This window comes from Oncorhynchus mykiss, chromosome 2 (assembly GCF_013265735.2).
Source record: "Oncorhynchus mykiss isolate Arlee chromosome 2, USDA_OmykA_1.1, whole genome shotgun sequence".
Lineage (NCBI taxonomy): Eukaryota > Metazoa > Chordata > Actinopteri > Salmoniformes > Salmonidae > Oncorhynchus > Oncorhynchus mykiss.
Window position 1 is genome coordinate 59981480 of NC_048566.1, and position 21869 is coordinate 60003348.

A 21869-nucleotide genomic window follows, 5' to 3' on the forward strand; every position below is an offset into this window, starting at 1 on the left:
CAGACATTTCTGGGGGGAATGGCCCTAGCCCTCACCCTTCGATTTAACAGGTTCCAAACGTGCCCAAGGGATTGAGATCCGGGCACCTCTCTTGCCATGGCAGAACACTGACATTCCTGTCTTGCAGGATATCACTCACAGAACAAGCAGTATGGCTGGTGGCATTGTCATGCTGGAGGGTCATGTCAGGATGAGGCTGCAGGAAGGGTACCACATGAGGGAGGAGGATGTCTTCCCTGTAACACACAGCGTTGAGATTGCCTGCAATGACAACAAGCTCAATCCGATGATGCTGTGACACACTGCCCCAGACCATAACGGACCCTCCACTTCCAAATCGATCCTGCTCCAGAGTACAGGCCTCGGTGTAACATTCATTCCTTCGACGATAAACGCGAATCCGACCATCACCCCTGGTGAGACAAAACTGCGACTCGTCAGTGAAGAGCACTTTTTGCCAGTCTTGTCTGGTCCAGCGACGGTGGGTTTGTGCCCATAGGTGACGTTGTTGCCGATGATGTCTAGTGATGACCTGCCTTACAACAGGCCTACAAGCCCTCAGTCCAGCCTATTGCGGACAGTCTGAGCACTGATGGAGGGATTGAGCGTTCCTGGTGTAACTCGGGCAGTTGTTGTTGCCATCCTGTACCTGTCCCGTAGGTGTGTTTGGATGTACCGATCCTGTGCAGATGGTGTTACACGTGATCTGTCACTGCGAGCACGATCAGCTGTCCGTCCTGTCTCCCTGTAGCGCTGTCTTAGGCGCCTCAGTACAGACATTGAAATATTGTGCCCTGGCCACATCTGCAGTCCTCATGCCTCCTTGCAGAATGCCTAAGGCACATTCACACAGATGAGCAGGGAACCTGGGCATCTTTCTTTTGGTGTTTTTCAGAGTCAGTAGAAAGGCCTCTTTAATGTCCTAAGTTTTCATAACTGTGACCATAATTGCCTACCGTCTGTAAGCTGTTAGTGTCCATAGGTGCATGTTCATTAATTGTTTATGGTTCATTGAACAAGCATGGGAAACAGTGTATAAACCCTTTACAATGAAGAACTGTGAAGTTATTTTGTTTTTTACGAATTATCATAGAAAGACAGGGTCCTGAAAAAGGGATGTTTACATACATACATACACACACAACAAAAATAAAATGCAACATGTAAATGTTGATCCCATGTTTTCATGAGGACCACACAAAGAAATTCCACAAATGAACTTAAGACACACCTGTTCATTGAAATGCATTCCAGGTGACTACCTCATGAATATGGGTGAGAGAATGCCAAGAGTGTGCAAAGCTGTCAAGGCAAAGGGTGGCTATTTGAGGAATGTCAAATATATTTTGATTTGTGTATATATTTTGATTTTTGGTTACTACATGATTCCATATGTGTTATTTCATAGTTTTGATGTCTTCACTATTATTCTACAATGTAGAAAACAGTCAAAAGTAAAAGAAAAACCCTGGAATGAGTAGGTGTTTTAAAACTTTGGACCGGTAGTGTAAAAGAGCCCAGAAATGTCCCATATGCACAAAATGTTATTTCTCTGAAATGTTGTGCACATATTTGTTACCATCCCTGTTAGTGAGCATTTATGTTATTAGCATTGACAGGTGTGGCATATCAAGTAGCTGATTAAACAGCATCATCATTACACAGGTGCACCTTGTGCTGGGGACAATAAAATGCCACAGAAATGCTCACTTTTGTCACAACGCAATGCCACAGATGTCTCAAGTTGAGGGAGTGTGTAATTGACATGCTGATTGCAGGAATGTCTACCAGAGCTGTTGCCAGATAATTAAATGTCAATTTCTCAATACGTCCAAATACGTGTAAATTCAGCAATACGTCCAACTGGCCTCACAACAAATTAAATCACATTTTTTTGGGTCACATGCAGATATTATTGCAAGTGTAGCGAAATACTTGTGCAGTGCAGCAATATCTAACAAGGAAAATCTAACCATTCCACAACAAATTCCTAATACAAACAAACAAATATATATGGATGAGCAATGACAGAGTGGCATAGGCTAAGATGCAATAGATAGAATAGAGTATATACAGTTTAAGTCAGAAGTTTACATACACTTATGTTGGAGTCATTAAAACTCATTTTTCAACCACTCCATAAAATGTCTTGTTTAACAAACTATAGTTTTGGCAAGTCGGTTAGGACATCTACTTTGTGCATTACAAGTCATTTTTCCAACAATTGTTTACAGACAGATTATTTCACTAAATCACAATTCCAGTGGGTCAGAAGTTTATGTCATGGCTTTAGAAGCTTCTGATAGGCTAAGTGACATCATTTGAGTCAATTGGAGGTGTACCTGTGGATGTATTTCAAGGCCTACCTTCAAACTCAGCCAAGACCTCAGAAAAAAATGTGTAGAGCTCTACAAGTCTGGTTCATCCTTGGGAGCAATTTCCAAACGCTAGAAGGTACCACTTTCATCTGTACAAACAATAGTATGCAAGTATAAACACCATGGGACCACGTAGCCGGACCACGTAGCCGTCATTGGTGCGAAAAGTGCAAATCTATCCCAGAACAACAGCAGACGGCAACACCCTCTGGAGAGTCCTGCGTTTGTGGGCGGTGCAGTTGCCTTACCAGGCAGTGATACAGCCCGACAGGTGGCTCAATTGTGCATCTGTAAAAGTTTGAGGGTTTTAGGTGACAAGCCACATTTCTTCAGCCTCCTGAGGTTGAAGAAGCTCTGTTGTGCCTTCTTCACCACACTGTCTGTGTGGATGGACCATTTCAGTTTGTCCGTGACATGTACGCTGAGGAACTTAACATTTTCCACCTTCTCCACTGCTGTCCCATCGATATGGATAGGGGGAGGGGGGGGGGGGGGGGGGGGGGGGGGGTGCTCCCTCTGCTCTTTCCTGAAGTCCATGATCTCCTTTGTTTTGTTGATGGTGTGTGAGACCACGTGTAACCACGCAAGCCCAGGATCTTGACATCCGGCTTCTTCACCTGCGGGATTGGAGATCAGCCACCCAGACAGCTGATGAAACTGCAGAGTATTTCTGTCTGTGATAAAGCCCTTTTGTGGGGGAAAAACTCAAATCGGATTGGCTGGGCCTGGCTCCCCAGTGTGTGGGCCTATGCCCAGTCATGTGATATCCATAGATTAGGGCCTAAGGAATGAATTGCAATTGCGTGATTTGCTTATATGATCTGTGATTCAAAATGGCACTCAAATCTGAGCTCTCTTCGTTACAGGTGCATGGTAACAGTTGAATAAGAAGAGGAAAAACGAAACCTGCACAATGCTCTTGCTAGTATCACTTATTTTCATTTAAGCTTTACGTATCGGCCTCAAGGCATTCGGCAGAGCTTTTGTGAGTGTATAATTTGCACCCTTATGTAGACATTGCTCAACTCACATCTGTTCAATGAATCAAATGGAGCTGTGAAATCGATTCATTTTGCGGTTAAATTTTTGTTCCCTATAATAATCTGACCTCTTGACCTTGTTGGCGGGTATTTATTTAATGCATTATACGGCCGTTAACAGACAATTAATACAAATAGTACCATTATAATTCTTGGTACCATTTATCATAATATGGTAGAATGTATAATGCAGGTTAAAACCTTGGTATTTCCATGAAACCATGGTAAAAATGAGGCAATACCATGGTATTATTTAGGTGTGCATGGCAGTACCGTCATAAACTTCATGACCAAAAGTATGTGGACACCTGCTCATCTGACATCTCATTCCAAAATCATGGGCATTAATATGGAGTTGGTCCCCGCTTTGCAGCTATAACAGCCTCCACTCTTTTGGAAAGGCTTTCCACTAGATGTGGGGACATTGCTGCGGGGACTTGCTTCCATTCAGCCACAAGCGCATTAGTGAGGTCGGGCACTAATGTTGGGCAATTAGGTCTGGCTCTCAGTTGGCATTCCAATTCAACTAACAGTTATTGTGCTGACGTTGCTTCCAGAGGCAGTTTGGAACTTGGTAGTGAGTGTTGCAACAGAGCACAGGCGATTTTTATGCTCTTCAGCACTCGGTGGTTCGAGTGCTGAAGCTTTTGTGGCCTACCACTTCAGCCGTTGTTGCGCCTTCCCAATAAAAGCACTTACCATTGTCTGGGGCAGCTCAAGCAGGGCATACATTTCACAAACTGACTTGTTGGAAAGATGGCATCCTATGACATGCCATGTTGTTCGTCAATGAGCTCTTATGTAAGGCAAGGCCAGTCTACTGCAAATGTTTGTCTATGGAGATTGCATGGCTGTGTGCTTGATTTTATACACCTGTCTGCAACAGGTGGCTGAAATAGCCAAATCCACTAATTTAAAGATGTGTCCACACACACAATATATATAAATACACAACTTAAAAGCTAAAACCATGGTACATTTCCATGATTCAGACTATACCATGGTATAAGTGAAAGTACCATAGTTGCCCCTTTGAGAGGCAAGGTACCGCACACGTGTTGCCCATGCTACAGGTTGTCAACCTGTATTGCCTCCCTCGGACTGTACCCGCAGCAACACAGTTCGCGCAGTCGTTACAAAGGAGAGGATGATCTATTATATTGATAAGATAGTCGAGTGACCAATTGAACTACATGTCCGAAAGATGGAAGGCAGACGGTAGGAGGCGAGATCAGGTGGACCCTTTCTAGCCAATGAGAGGACAGATACGTGTGAATGGGCTCAACTGAAAGTCGTCCTCCCCCAAAGTTGCCACTTGAGTCCACTTATATCGGTGCATTCGTAACAACCTAACCATTACGAAACATATTTTATCAAATATGCTTCAAGTAGCAAATTATAACTGATTTGTATTCGACCTCTACAGAAAAATTAATCGTCTTATTTTCGTGGACAGATTTTGGTCGCAGTAAACCCTCTCGCCTCTTCCTCTCTGAGATGACTAACGTTAAACTAAATCCACCGACTCACGTTCCTCAAAACTCCGCCCTCGCATTTATGTCAAGAAACATTTCACTCAAGAGTCGTCACAGCTTCAATAAACACCGAGGAGTTTAGACAATTCAAGGGAAGCGTTCAGGAGTTTACCTGTGTTGGTGCGAAACATGTTAGACCCATCCTCCAGCGAAGACTCGGGGGGAGAAATTAGCGAGGACACTCAAGTTCCAAAAGACCCCCCGACTTCCTCGGGTCAAGGAGGTAAACATAAGAAACGACCACCTGCGGACCAAGCACAAGCCGAAAAGTCTCCTGTCGAAGACCAGGTGAAAAATGAACAGGAAATACTTCAGAAAGAGGAAGCGGAGAGGAAAAGCAAACTACAGATGTATGTATTTGTGTTGAGATGTATAGCGTACCCGTTCAATGCCAAACAACCCACGGATATGGCACGCAGGCAACAAAAGGTGAGTGAGCGCAAACGCCCAGCCACAGCGAGAACACTTTTTAAATAGCCACTTAATGCACCTGTTTTCTTTTCAGTTTAGCGCCCCATTGCAAGCCAGAGCCAGACGACATGAAACCGTTTTAAACTTGAAGCAAATGTATATGTAGGCAAGTAACATGTCAGGAACCTCATCTCTAGAGCGTTTTCATAAATTAATGAATAAAAGGAGCCATTAAGTTATTCATTTGTTGTGACAGGGCTCAGTGCTGGGCTGCATTCAATACGAAAAACGTTCAATTAAAGGAAACGGTGCTGTTGAAAAACAGTGAGGGGTTGGGGAACTCTCCGCTACCTTTTTAAAGACGTCGCTCATTGCTTCAAACCACACCCAACAAACTGACCAAATGTACCTCAAAGTCTAATCAAGAAGTTTAAATAAGGTTTTGGGGAAAGGTGTATTTTAGTACATAACGTCACGCAGCGTAGCAAACGTTAAATTAACCTGAACACACCCCAGGTGTCCACTCCATTCTTTGCCCCACAGAAATGTTATGAATGATGGATGTTCATTATGGTAAATATTAGTGGCGTACATTCGTTATTTTCAGGGTTGGGTAGGTTACTTTCTAAATGTAATCCATTAGTTACTAGTTACCTGTCCAAAATTGTAATCAGTAACTTTTGGATTACCCAAACTCAGTAACATAATTTGATTACATTCAGTTACTTTTAGATTACTTTCCACTTAAGAGGCATTAGAAGAAGACAAAAATGTATGTTACCAATTGAATGACATTTTTTGCAGGATATATCAATGTTAAAGTTTAGATAGCTGGCCATATATGGATGTTACATTTTACTTTATGAGTTGGTTATGTAGGCTTCTTCTAACCCACTGCTTTCTACTACATGTAATAATATGCTTAAATTATATCTTTACATTAATATTTACATTAATATTTATAAGTCCAAAAATGGATGTAGCAACTACAGATTGCCCCTTGAAGTCTATCAAACGTGGCGATTTTGAGCATGTGTTCATTGGGCCTTTTTTGTTTTGTTTTTATCAGCATGAATTAGATAAAGCAATAAAAGCCCTACTTTTGTACCGTAGGCTGGGATCCGCACTAATGTAGCTGTTGCAAGAGTGCATTTTTCACTGTCTGTCTACTGGTTTTCAAAAACAATGATTGATTGATTGATAGGCAACTTAAACTTCTTGAATTCAACCATTATTGGGTTCAAATACACATTTAGATTTCTGAACAGCCATCCCCAACAACCACAATCCGTAAGGTTCAAAAAGCTAAATGAGAGCAGCAGTGTGATTCACATCGATGCGCTATGTAGATCTAAAAAATAAGTGATATCCGTATTGTTGTAGACTACACCACTGCTCTTGTACTTACCTTCAAGCATTTATTCAAGTAGGATAATCTTTGGATGCCGACAGCAGTCACGCCATTGGAAGACATAGCTTGGACTGAAAGCCTACAAAAGCTTATTCCTGCTCTTTTCCCGCGATCCATCAAACACATTTGGTGTGTCAACATAGTGGTCACGCTCAGGTGGAACATATTTAAACTTGCGCCTTTTTTCAATGCTGATTTGAATGTCATTGAGAAAACAGATCTTTTTTTTTTTTTTTTGCAAACATCCTTTCTGAATTTAAAAGTAATCCTTGTATCAATCATCTAGTTTTTCAAAAGTATCTCATCTGATTACAATTTTTTGCTGGTAACGGATTACAGTTCTTTTGTAATCCCTTTGTAATCTCCATTCCTGGTTATTTAAATTTTCTTGGGAGCTTAAAACAAATGGAAACTATTTGCAGACAAATTAAGTATTTTTGATATGTCAAATGGGTCCTTCACTTTATTTGGACTGGTTTGTCACTGTGCCCAAGCGCTCGACTAAGCCCAGTAGCTATTTTTAAGAATTCACTCACAGGTACCGAGATTCTTCTTGGAGCCAGGCAGCAACTGTTTATTTTCTATACATGTAATCCTGATATGCACCTGCCATCACATTATTGGACATGGATTTCATATCTTGGTCACATGGTCCTAGTCTATCCTAGGTTTGCTTACATTCCTGTTCTCACAGAACTTGGGACATAAAAAAAAGAACGTGTGTGTGTGTGTGTGTGTGTGTGTGAGGCACACAGTGAAACATAACTTTGCGAGACTGGTACACCTTATACTGTATGTCTTTGCTTACATTTGTGTAAGACTTTATGTATGGGTGTCGTTGTGGTTCATATCGGCTACTGTGTGCATTTTATCAATGTGAAATATTCATTCAGCATTCCCTTTGCCCCGCAACACTGACAGTAGTAGCACACTTCGCTATTTGACCCTGGGCTGAGGCTTGATGTAGAAAAGGGAAAAAAGCCCACCCTGCTTACCAAGAACAGGGCTGATTTGCACACTGAGGCAAAAAAAAATTGCCTTTCACAGCGCTCATGAGTGATTCCTCACGAAACCAGGGTGACATTTAATCCAAATAATAGTCATTTTGGAGGAAGGATTGTTGAGACATAAATTTGACATTTGTATGTAAAAGCATAATGGAGAAACAATTAGTTATGTTTGGCATATTTATTACATTTTAGCCTTAACCAGGACCCCTTTAAGACTCCATTATGTTTTATCTGTAGGTGCTTCAAAGCTACATTTGGTGTGAAGCTTTACCACTTGCTCTGTAATATGAGCAGTATTTTGATTTCAATAGCAATTTTCTTGCATTCGTTTTTGAATATTGAAAAATCTAAAAATTTATATTGGAAAAAAACACAATTTTGTTGTTTAACATAATATACTCCACTGCAGGGCTCTCCAAACCTGTTCCTGGAGAGCTACCCTCCTGTAGGTTTCTGTTTCAACCCCAGTTGTCACTAACCTGATTCAGCTTATCAACCAGCTAATTATTAGAATCAGGTGTGCTAGATTAGGGTTGGAGTGAACACCTACAGGACGGTAGCTCTCCAGGACCAGGGTTGTAAGAGCCCTGCTCTACAGGCATATTAAAGTTACATAGTGGGATCTCTGCTACTTTTAGAGTTATGATCCAATTTGTAAGCATTACCAACCGAGTGAATGTGAAAATGGATTCAAAATGGTCAACCTCAGCTGGTGATTTGCAGGATGTGCAACAATACAAATAAAAATGGCTGTAATGGGTTACATTGCCTATTATGCCAATTTATCTGTATAAAATGGGCCATAACTTTAAAACTAGCAGATATCCCACTTTGGAACTTTTGATAGGCCCGTAGAGTTTATGTTCAATAATATAAGGAAAAATTTGCCAAATCAATATACAAACAGAATGCAGACACAAGTCAACATAGATATCATACGGAATATACAATATCAGAACAGTAAGCATAAAATATGAAATTCTGGAGTATAGTACAAGGTGCAGTGTTTGGGCCCAATGCAAAGTCACTTAATCCCTATGAGCCCGATGGCTGCATAATGAGGGCCATAGCACAGGGGAAGGAAAATGTTCAGGTGTTGGGTAGTTTTGGTCATGATTGACCTAAACCGTCTGCCAGAAGGGAGGCTTTGAAAGATGGTGTGTTCATGGGGGGGTCTGCTTTAGGGGAGTCTGCTGTAATCGACATCCACGTCATCGGCGGCTGGGGAACAGTGGGTTAACTGCCTTGCTCAGGGGCAGAACGACATATTTTTACCTTGTTAGCTCGGGGATTCGATACAGCAACTTGTCAGTTATTGGCCCAATGCTCCTACCTGCCAGAGCTTATGACCTCTGTGTTTACCCTATATTCATTTAGCAGAGGCAGGACATCTCCACAGTTTTGACTGTGTTGAGCTCAGGTTGTTGCGACTGCACCAGGCGGTCAACCTCTCCACTGTTCTTGGTTTCGTCACCATCGGAGATGAGACTGACCAGGGTAGGATCATCAGCAAACTTGAGTAGTTTGACAGATGTGGCATTGGAGGTACAGTCATTTTGATGTTAGTTTTTGGTTAACAAATACTATAAAAAAATAACCAGGAATTCAGCAAATTAATTTAGGAAATCTGTTCCCAAGTATTCCTACAAATAAAACGAGACACTCTGAGTGTACAAAACATTAGGAAAACCTTGGCTGGATGTCCTTTGGGTGGTGGACCATTCTGTTGAGCGTGAAAAACTCAGCAGAGTTCTTGACACAAACCGGTGCACCTGGCGCCTACCACCATACCCCTTTGTCTTGCTCATTCACTCTCTGAATGGCACACACGGAGTGCATTCTGAGATTAGTCAGATCTCTTGACTTTTTCCTTCATCTGATTAATTATTATCATCTATGACCATGAATTTTCAATTGATTAATTACTGAGTTATTACATTTTAACAAACAATCCAAACATTGAAATACCATTATGTAAGGTGAAGTAAATATTCAAACCGGTCTGTGCATCAATACCGGTGTATATTCTATATTGGTGGGTTTGTTGTTGTGCATGAGCAGAAAATAACCCTATAGACATGACCTGTAAAAGTAGGGCTATTTTCCTTCCACTGGTCCTGGGGACCTTGTTAAGGTCAACGGCATTATGAACTTTACCCAGTACCAGAATATTTTTGCCAAAACCTGGTTGCCTCTGCCAGGAGGCTGAAAACTTGGCCACAAGTGGATCTTGAAGCAAGACAATAACTGTCGATTGAAATCGGCAAATAAATGATTAATTGGCCACAAAATCAACATTTTGCTCAATCTCATAATGTCACACATACTGCACCATGGTCATAGCTTGAAGTTTGGTCTGTGTCTGTCTATCCTTAGCAAGTGCTACTGCTATCCATCGCTACCCACCCCTCACTACCTCCCCCGGGCAGAATTACTCAATGTGTCCCCATGTCTGGTCTCCAGAGAGATTCCAGATCCTCATTATATGGAATCAAGGTCTTGGCACCAGAGAAACTGACACACCCACATAATTGTTGCTCAAATAATTGTCATGTCCAATGATATCAATAAAAAGCCTCAAAGGACACAGATGTGGATCAGCTTTATTTCCGGAACGGAACATGTTGTATCATTCCTGGAGGGATTTCAGGTATGATACGTTTACCTGAACTGAACAAACCAGCTCTACTGAATCTGTCTCCTCCTTGTTTGCATACTTGACTGGTTGTTTTGGGGGATATGAAGCAGTCACATGCCAACTAGCCATCTCAGTATCTCTCTGACTATTGTCTCAGGTATCTCTCTCATGACGAACCAGTCCAGAATCAAAAAACAAGCATTGGACTAGTGTATAGCAGTAGTAGCAGTGGACTAGTGTATACCAGTGTATTAGAAACCACTTCAAAACGCCTTAGTTACCTTGCCTCGTCAGACCTCCAATTGGCATATCTCAGAGGACCAGAGATCAGGGCCATAGATCACTAACGAAAAAGTCCATCAATGCAAAAAGTCAATTTTAATGAAGAGGATCAAGCTAGGGGGAAGGCTTATACCACAGAATGTGCGTAGCGGTATACTGAAGAATGGATTGACAGGACCACACACAGTTTTATGAGAAGTTGTTACTTATCACTGAACCCACATTCTTAGAATACCTTATTGCATTTTATTTTTTAAATTAGTTACTATAAAGCACACAGGGTCCTCACACATGTTGGTGCCAATGTGATACTGTTTGTGCTAAGGAATTATTTATGTTGCCTTACTTGTCAAATTGTTTCTTTGCAGTGGACTGTGAGTTGGCCACAGTATTGCTCGCTGTCTAATGGAGGAGAGAGTAACTATTGTCCACGAGGATATGAATCAAACTCCCTCTCCCAAAAGGCTTGCCTTCTCCTCTTCCCTCAAAACGTTGGCTCTTTCACTGAAAGTCCATGAGGGGGCTGACTGCTTCATCCCTCATCTCATTCTTTTTTTCTGTATTTAATCTCTCTCACTTGCTCTATTAATTTTCATGTTTATTTAACTCAATAGAAACATGTCATTTAGCTACCAAGATTAATATAATAATATTGAAGAGTTGATTAAACATGTATGATAATGGCAGGGAAGGTAAAAGGCATACATTTTATAAGCGCCTTTCCTCTGTCTCTCGACAATCCTCACAGTAACCAGAGAGAAACCATAAGCCTCAAATCAAAGTCGTATTTGTCACATGCGTCGAATACAAGAGGTGTAGACCTTGAAATGCTTACAAGCCCTTAACCAGCAATGCAGTTAAGAAAATATTTACGAAATAAACAAAAGTTGAGAAGAAAAAAAAGTAACATAATAAAATAACAATAACGAGGTTATATACGGGGGTACCAGTACGTACCGAGTCAAAGTGCGGGGGTACAGGTTAGTTGAGGTAATTTGTACATGTACGTAAGCATTTCACGGTAACACCTGTTGTATTTGGCGCATGTGACATAAAATCTGATTTTATTTTGATGTAGGTAGGGGTAAAGTGACTATGCATAGATAATAAACAGTGGGGGGGTTGTCAATGCAAAAAGTCCAGGTGGCCATTTGATTAATTGGTCAACAGTCTTATGGCTTGGGGGTAGAAGCTACTAAGGAGCCTTTTGGACCTAGATATGGCGCTCCTGTACCGCTTGCTGTGCGGTAGCAGAGAGTATAGTCTATGACTTGGGTGACTGGAGTCTTCCTCTGACACCTCCTAATTTAGAGGTCCTGGATGGCACAAAGCTTTGCCCCAGTGATGTACTGGGCCGTATGCAGTACTCTCTGTAACACCTTGTGGTTGGATGCCGAGTAGCTGCATATCAGGTGGTGAAGCAACTGGTTAGGATGCTCTCGATGATGCAACTTTTTGAGGATCTGGGGACCCATGCCAAATCTTTTCAGTCTCCTGAGGGGGAATAGGCGTTGTCATGCCCTCTTCACGACTGTCTTGGTGTTTAGCCCATGATGGCAAGTCTCCCCACAAATGTTTTGTCTCCAAGCCTGCATGACCGCCAAGGTGGGAAGCCAATGCCACAGGAACACCTTTCCGAGGTGTCTAACGCATCCTCATTTCCACATGTCTAATCCTCTGGCACCCGATTATTACACAAACAAACAAAAAACGACAAAGACCACAGGCACACTTCTGTGGTCTTTGTCGTCTAGCCTTCCCTTGTCAATTTCCCTCTCCCTGACATGCAGCGCTTCTCAGGGGCTTATGTAACTTGCTACCTCTCCACCCTCCGCTGCCAAAAAAGTGAATGGACAGTTCAGTGGGGCTTTCTGACAGCTAATTAGAGATGCTGTGAGGAGAGTTGTAGACTCTCCAAAACCCTGAGGGCAGAGCTGGCCCGATGAGATCCCCCATGGTGTGTTGTGTTGCTACCAAGGTTTAGAGTCCAGATCTGGAAGGGACACTATGGTATCTTATAATTTTTTTGTATCTCTTTTGCACCCCATTATCTCAACTTGTACATCACTATCACTCCAGTGTTAATTCTAAATTGTCATTATTTTGTCTCTGTGGCCTATTTATTGCCTTACCTCCCTAATCTTACTACATTTGATCACACTGTACATAGATTTTTCTATTGTGTTATTGACTGTACGTTTGTTTATCCCATGTGTAACTCTGTTTGTGTTGCACTGCTTTGCTTTATCTTGGCCAGGTCGAACTTGCTCTCAACTGGCCTACCTGGATAAATAAAGGTGAAATAATTTTTAAAAATAAAATCTCATCCCAAACCATCTCAATTGGTTTGCGGTTGGATGATTGTGGAGGCCAGGTCATCTGATGCAGCACTCCATCACTCTCCTTCTTCATCAAATAGCCCTTACACAGCCTGGAGGTGTGTTGGGTGATTGTCCTGTTGAAAAACAAAAGATAGTTCCACTAAGTGCAGACCAGATGGGATGAATCGCTGCAGAATGCTGTGGTGGCCATGCTGGTTAAGTGTGCCTTGAATTCTAAATTAAATCACTGACAGTGTCACCAGCAAAGCACCCACACACCATTACACCTCCTCCATGCTTCACGGGGGGAACCACACATGCGAAGATCATCCGTTCACCTACTCTGCGTCTCACAAAGACACGGCGGTTGGATCTAAAAAATCTCAAATTTGGACTCATCAGACCAAAGGACAGATTTCCGTCGGTTCTAATGTCCATTGCTCGTGTTTCTCAGCCCAAGCGTCTCTTCTACTTATTGGTGTCCTTTTATTAGTGGTTTATTTGCAGCAATTAGTCCATGAAGTCCTGATTCACGCTGTCTCCTCTGAACAGTTGATGGTGAGAGGTGTCTGTTACTTGAACTCTGTGATGCATTTATTTGGGAAAGAATTTCTGAGTCTGGTAACTCTAATGAACTTATCTTCGGCAGTTGCTCTTGAAATGTCTGTCACTTCTGTGAAGTATTTATATGGGCTGGTAACTCTAATGAACGTATCCTCTGCAGCAGAGGTAACTCTGGGTCTTCCTTTCCTGTGGCTGTCCTCATGAGAGCGAGTTTCATCATGGCGTTTAAAGAAACTTTAAACGTTTTTGTTATGTTCCGTATTGACTGACCTTAATGTTTTAAAGTAATGATGGACTGTCATTTCGATTTGCTTATTTGAGCTGTTCTTGCTATAATATGGACTTGGCCTTTTACCAAATAGGGCTATCTACTGTATACCAACCAACCCTGCTTTGTCACAACACAACCGATTGGCTAAAACACAAAAAAGAAGGAAAGAAATTCTATAAATGAACTTTTAACAAGGCACACCTGTTAATGGAAATATATTCCAGGTAACTACCTCATGAAGCTGGTTGAGAGAATGCCAAGAGGGTGCAAAGCTGTTACCAAGGTGGCTACATTGAAGAATCTCAAATATAAAATATATTTTGATTTGTTTAAAATGTTTTGGTTACTACATGATTCCATATATTATTTCATAGTTTTGATGTCTTCACTATAATTCTACAATGTCAAAAATAGTACAAATAAAGAAAAACATTGAATGTGTAGGTGTGTCAACTTTTTATATATAGTTCAGGATGGGACAAGTGACATTTTGTTTATGATACAGAACAGTGTAATGAAATGAGAATGCTGTGAAATGCCAAGGCTTTGGATTGTTTCATGAACAAAAGGTTGGACAACACCCAAGAGCCTAGTACACAATTGATTTGGAAACTACATCCCATTTTATTTTAAATCAATAAGTTTGTTCAGCGACCTTACTGTTGTATTTCTTCTGCCATACACAGTCATGCTTATTCCAATGGAACTCTTGTTATTGTGGCCACCTCAGAGGACACTTTCTATTAGGCCTATAACCTACATGTCAACAGGCTTTTTCCTGTTTCGTGTCCCTCATTGAGAAACAGCACAATGTTTATAGTCCCCTGGAGTTGTGTATTACATCTTCTCATGTTATTATCTCTAGTTTTATGGGCAGAGAACAACATGATTCTACCTTAAGCATTCTGACTATTGGCTTAATTTGCAACACCCTTGGGTACATGGAGGTGATAATTTTTCTGTGTGTTTGTAAATGCTCTGAATAGTGTCAATATAGGCCTATGCCAGCAGTTCCAGTCAGTTGGTCTGCTTGCCAATGAAGTCCCTGTTGACGAATCCTGTACTACACAGTAAGCTGCACATGTGTGTTCAGGAGATCATTTGTGCTCCCAGAAGCTCTGGGGAGGGTCATCGGTCTTATGGCTATCATGTGGCCATTTGCAAATTTGGATTGATCTCAGACAATAGACAAAATCGGACATAAGGTATGTATTTGTAGTAACACTACCTTTTTCAATTGGTGGCACCAGGCTATGATTTGGTGGCATGCCCAAAAAAGGTTTTGCAGAGTCAAACAATAGAATACATTTGAGTCATCATCTTATAAAGTCTTTCACAATGCTTCATTGAGATGAGTAATGGACTACTGAGATGTTAATACCATCTAACATGTCCATCCAGGAATGTATGATTCTGAATATTTTGATTTGCAACCTAATCTAGTGATTTTTGTTCAATAGAGATTAATTTGGTTTCATCTGACTGTGCGGTAATATTATACACTGCTAAAAAAAATAAAGGGAACACTTAAACAACACAATGTAACTCCAAGTCAATCACACTTCTGTGAAATCAAACTGTCCACTTAGGAAGCAACACTGAGTGACAATAAATTTCACATGCTGTTGTGCAAATGGAATAGACAACAGGTGGAAATGATAGGCAATTAGCAAGACACCCCCAATAAAAGAGTGGTTCTGCAGGTGGGGACCACAGACCACTTCTCAGTTCCTATGCTTCCTGGCTGATGTTTTGGTCAATTTTGAATGCTGGCGGTGCTTTCACTCTAATGGTAGCATGAGACGGAGTCTTCAACCCACACAAGTGGCTCAGGTAGTGCAGCTCATCCAGGGTGGCACATCAATGCGAACTGTGGCAAGAAGGTTTGCTGTGTCTGTCAGCGTAGTGTCCAGAGCATGGAGGCAGGAGACAGGCCAGTAAACCAGGAGACCAGGAGACAGGCCAGTACATCAGGAGACGTGGAGGAGGCCGTAGGAGGGCAACAACCCAGCAGCAGGACCGCTACCTCTGCCTTTTTGCAAGGAGGAGCAGGAGGAGCACTGCCAGAGCCCTGCAAAATGACCTCCAGCATGCCACAAATGTGCATGTGTCTGCTCAAACGGTCAGAAACAGACTCCATGAGGGTGGAATGAGGGCCCGACGTCCACAGGTGGGGGTTGTGCTTACAGCCCAACACCGTGCAGGACGTTTGGCATCTTCCAGAGAACACCAAGATTGGCAAATTCACCACTGGCGCCCTGTGCTCTTCACAGATGAAAGCAGGTTCACACTGAGCACATGTGACAGACGTGAGAGTCTGGAGGCGCCTTGGAGAACGTTCTGCTGCCTGCAACATCCTCCAGCAGGTGGTGGGTCAGTCATTGTGTGGGGTGGCATTTATTTTGGGCGGGGGGGGGGGGGGACAGCCCTCCATGTGCTCGCCAGAGGTAGCCTGACTGCCATTAGGTACCGAGATGAGATCCTCAGACCCCTTGTGAGACCATATGCTGGTGCGGTTGGCCCTGGGTTCCTCCTAATGCCAGACAACGCTAGACCTCATGTGGCTGGAGTGTGTCAGCAGTTCCTGCAAGAGGAAGGCATTGATGCTATGGACTGGCCCACCCGTTCCCCAGACCTGAATCCAATTGAGCACATCTGGGACATCATGTCTCGCTCCATCCACCAACAGACTGTCCAGGAGTTGGCGGCTGCTTTAGTCCAGGACTGGAAGGAGATCCCTCAGGAGACCATCCGCCACCTCATCAGGAGCATTCCCAGGCGTTGTAGGGAGGTCATACAGGCGAGGCCACACTACTGAGCCTCATTTTGACTTGTTTTAAGGACATTACATCAAAGTTGGATCAGCCTGTAGTGTGGTTTTCCACTTTAATTTTGAGTGTGACTCCAAATCCAGACCTCCATGGGTTGATAAATTTGATTTCCATTGATCATTTTTGTGTGATTTTGTTGTCAGCACATTCAACTATGTAAAGAAAAAAGTATTTAATAACAATATTTCATTCATTCAGATCTAGGATGTGTTATTTTAGTGTTCCCTTCATTTTTTTTGAGCAGTGTATATAGGCCCATTTCAATTGGTGCTAATTCACCAACTCAAAACACTTTATTTAACAAGATCACTAAGTCTATAACACCAACTGCCAGTAGCCATGTATTAATCTATCAGCAAAATAAATAAATAAAATTAAAATTATACCTACAGAATGCTGAGACCATCCTCTCTTTTACCCCTGCAATTACATTTTGGAAAGTTATTCAATCACGAGGTGCACAGCAGAGGGGAGATAAATGGAACACTAATCACTTTAATAATGTGCATTACTCATCTCATGTATATCCTGTATTTTATACTATTCTACTGTATCTTAATCTATGCCGCTCTGACATTGCTCGTCCATATATTTATATTCTTAATTCCATTCCTTTACTTAGGTTTGTGTGTATTGGGGATATGTTGTGAAATTGTTAGATATTACTTGTTAGACATTACTGCACTGTTGGTGCTATAAACACAAGCATTTCACTACACCCGCAATAACATCTGTTAAACACGTGTGTGTGTGTGAGTGACCGATACGATTTGATTTAGTGTGAGAGGCTCCCTCATTACAGCAGTCAGCCCCAGCAACACAGGCAGGCACAGTGGCAGGGCAGACACTTCCCACTGGGCAAAACTGGATGAGTCAATGTTGTTTCAGTGTAATTTGTATTTTGACTTGGAAAATACATTGGATTTGAAAAAAGTAATCAACTGTTGTTTTGATGGTGAAATTTCAACCACAGGATTATGTCATCATGGTAACCAAATTTCAACAGAGAAACTTTGTATAAAATATTTTGAATGTGTACCTTTTTAAAGCAACATCTGATATACAACATATACAGTGTCAGAATTGATCTATCAACAGCTACCCTTTGGTGTCCCATCCAGGTATTTTTTTCCCTCCCCAATTTCGATCTTGTCTCATCGCTGCAACTCCACAACGGGCTTGGGAGAGGCGAAGGTTGAGTAATGCGTCCTCCGAAACATGACCCGCCAAACCGCGTTTCTTAACACCCGCACGCTTAACCCAAATGCTTAACACCAGCCCGCTTAACCCAATGTATCGGAGGAAATACCGTTCAAAATAATGACGAGGTCAGCCTGCAGGCGCCTGGCCTGCCACAGGGAGTTGCTAGAGCGCAATGAGCCAAGTAAAGACCCCCCGGTCAAACCCTCCCCTAACCCGGACGATGCTGGGTCAATTGTGCACTGTCCTATTGCACTCCCGGTCACAGCCGGTTGTGACACAGCCTGGGATCGAACCCGGGTCTGTAGTGACACCTCAAGCACTACACAGCAGTTCCTTATACCATTTTAATCAAACCCAGCCTTGCTTAGCTATGATATGTCACTGATATTATCAATATGCTATCGTGAGAATGATTCGTTTTTAAAAAACTAAATAGAGTCACTGTTGCTATTGATTCCAAATGAAATGTGACCATACTTTACCACTCATATGTCAAATGTATTTAGGCCTATATAGCATTTGTAGTAATTAAGAGCTATTGTTTCAGTTAACCCAGAATAAATAAAAACAAAAGACAATACAATAGCCCTAGGGGGCCTAGCTCCGGTTGATTTCAAATGTAATGCTAATTGTGTTTGTCAACACAACCAAATATCAACATTTTGAAGGATAATTGCTTGGATAATTCCATCTGTGCCACTGACTTAGTCTGGCTTTAATTCCAGTTTGACTGCAAATTAATCATTGCTACAGTATGTTGGATTCACATATCCATCTCAATCAAAAATCTAAGTTAAAGAACAGGACTAAATCAAATCAAACATTTTAAGTGTATTTAAAGTTTGATTTAGTCCTATTCTTTCATTTGGATTTTGATTGAGATGGATGCGTGAATCCAACATATAAATTATTAATTATTATGTAGACAAACTGGAATTAAAGCCAGACTAAGTCAGTGGCACAGATGGAACTATTAGAGCAGAACATAAATCTCCTTCAAATGTTGTTATTTGGTTGAGTAGTCAACCAAACACAATTCAATATTACTTTTGTAGTACAGTAAACAGCCTAAAGTTCAGGTATTTTACAAACTAATGTAACATTCAACCTTAAAATGAGTAACACATCCATAGCCACATTTAGAGGTTACTGTAACTATACATGTCTTATCTAATCATATAAAGTGTGCATGTTCACAATAGCATGCATAGATCGTCGCAGGTCTGTGGAGATCTTCACAATTTCTGCAATAATCTAAATTTTAAATGGTTGAAAGCGCAGTGATAGACATTCGGGTGACAACTAAGCCAAAAATCACACATTGTTTTTCCATTGCAAATTGGTTGTGCTTTTAGATGTTTGAAAGCATAGTGACAACACATTGTAAATTCCACAAACTTTTGGCTGTCTTTTTGAGGGGGTGAACATAGGTTGTAATGTCATTGATCAATGTCTCAACCAAATATTACCCAATTATCCACGTTGAAATGACATGAGGATAATGCAATTTACTGTTGAACAAATGTTTTATCTGCCTAAGAAAGAGGGTAAAAGAAAATATATATATATATATTTTTTTTTATATATATATATATATATAAAAAAAAATGACCCCCTTTTTCTCCCCAATTTCGTGATATCCAATTGTTTAGTAGCTACTATTTTGTCTCATCGCAGCAACTCCCGTACGGGCTCGGGAGAGACTAAGGTTGAAAGTCATGCGTCCTCCGATACACAACGCACCTCTGCGACCAATTGAAAGTTTAACTCGCACAGCCAAGTGAAAGGGTTGCAAAATGCTACTAAAAGGTTGAAGTCTGGAACCTTGCCCACACTGATTGTTTGCTCTTCTGACCTTTATCCAAGCATAATTTTGAATCACATTTTATATTCCAACGCTCCTGCAAGAGAGACGTTGGCTTATATTACAAATGTCAATTTTTTTTTTATGTGATGACATTTTAATTTGGTATTTAGGAGTTCAAATATCCTTTTCAGTTCTACCTCTGTAGCAAACTCTGACAAGTTGGTAACTTTCCAAAGACGAACCATCTCACAAAAGAGAGATGACTACTTTGTCTCTACTGACGCTTAGCTTGTTTGATTGCCTTTCGGAGGGAATAGCTACACTGTTTGTATTCGGTCATGTTTCCGGTCACCTTGCCCTGATTAAAAGCAGTGGTTCGCGCTTTCAGTTCTGCGCAAATGCTGCCATCAATCCACGGTTTCTGGGTGGGGAATGTTTTAATAGACGCTGTGGGGACAACATCACTCGCTCACCGAATCAGCGTATTCATCAATGTTATTGTCCGACACTATGCAGAACATATCCCAGTCCACGTGATCGAAGCAATCTTGAAGCGTGGAATCCGATTGGTCGGCCCAACAGACCTGAGCACGGGCGCTTCCTGTTTTAGTTTCTGTCTATAAGCTGGGAGCAACAAAATGGAGTCGTGGTCAGATTTTCCGAAAGGAGGGTGGGGGAGGGCTTTATATGCGTCGCGGAAGTTAGAATAACAATGATCCAGGGTTTTGCCAGCCTGGGTCGCGCATTCGATATGCTGATAAAATTTAAGGAGCCTTGTTTTCAGAATAGCCTTGTTAAAATCCCTACCTACAACAAATGCTGCCTTAGGATATGTGGTTTCCAGTTTGCATCGAGTCAAATTAAGTTCTTTCAGGGCCGTCTGTGTCTGATTGGGGCGGGATTTACACGACTGTAATTAGGATCGAAGAGAATTCTCTTGGTAAATAATGTGGTCGGAATTTCATTGTAAGGAATTCTAGGTCAGGTGAACAAAAGGACTATAAAGGGATACTTCAGGATTTTCACAATGAAGCCCTTTTTCTACTTCCCCAGAGTCAGATAAACTTGTGGAGACCATTTTTATGTCTCGGCGTGCAGTTTGAAGGAAGTTGCTAACAAGTTGAGCACAATTGCTGCATTTGAAACTACCTCTAACTTCCTTCATACTGGACGCAGAGCCATACAAATGATATCCACAAGTTCATCTGACTCTGGGGACGTCTGTCAAATCATTGCCATAATCCCAAAGTATTTAAACAGCTATGGTTTGACAGTGGGCGTTTATTGATACTGTAGCAACAGATGAATGAATATGTAGTAGTATTTGCACATATCATGTATATAATAAAAACATATGCCCCCTGGTACCCTCCTAGTATTTTACACTGATTGGCTACATTTGTTTATCCTTAATGCCATGAGCAACTTACATTTTTATTCGTTTTCTTTGTACAGGCTGAAAATGACTCCTGAAGAAAAATTATGAAAAGGAATACCATGTGTGTATTCATACCAGAGTAGGCCTAATACTTATAAAACAATATTTAGCATAACACTCAATTATCTGCCTCTGACTTATAATATGAGTGTTCTATGTAAAGTCATTGAGTCACTTTAATACCTTCTTACTGATGATCTATCTGTGTGTGTGTGTGTGTGTGTGTGTGTGTGTGTGTGTGTGTGTGTGTGTGTGTTTGAGCACACTCTTTGTCTCCTCACAGGGTATTGATTGTGCTTTTGGAGATCTCCGTCTGTGAAATTGAAGTGACGCTTTGTATAAGCAATCAGTCTGTCTTTCATGCACTGTCCTTCACACTGCAGTCACTTCTGATTAGAATTTTTTAAAGACTGATCCATCATACACCTTTTAATTATGTCTCTCTCTGTCAGTCATGGGAATATCTTGCATCGTTTTCAACATCATTGTTATTTTCAGATTTTTCATCACTCTGAATGACTGTTAGAACTTCTAAGTTTTATTACGTTTTTTGTGTTTTTTTTTCTGCTTTTAATATGTCATTCTCCTCCTGCGTACAGAATATAGCTTGTTTCAACTGATTTGGTAGAAATGTAACAGACATGCTAATTATTTTCCCAGGTCAGGTCGGGTAACAGAGCTCTGATGCATGCCACCATTGACATATTGTTGGTTCTGACCAGGCAAGCA

General features: G+C 41.4%; 1 protein-coding gene across 2 annotated transcripts in view; it reads left to right on the forward strand.

Annotated features, from left to right (window-relative positions):
• The first annotated feature begins 4585 nt into the window (after positions 1–4585).
• Positions 4586–21869, forward strand: part of LOC110501720 (calcium-dependent secretion activator 2) — a 265033-nt gene continuing 247749 nt past the window's right edge. The window contains exon 1 of one of the 2 annotated variants that reach the window (XM_036952033.1): positions 4586–5382. In XM_036952033.1, coding sequence (XP_036807928.1) covers positions 5083–5382 — 300 coding nt within the window. In that variant the 5' untranslated portion in view covers positions 4586–5082. The remainder of the gene's footprint in view (positions 5383–21869) is intronic. The other variant, XM_036952031.1, reaches the window with a different exon arrangement.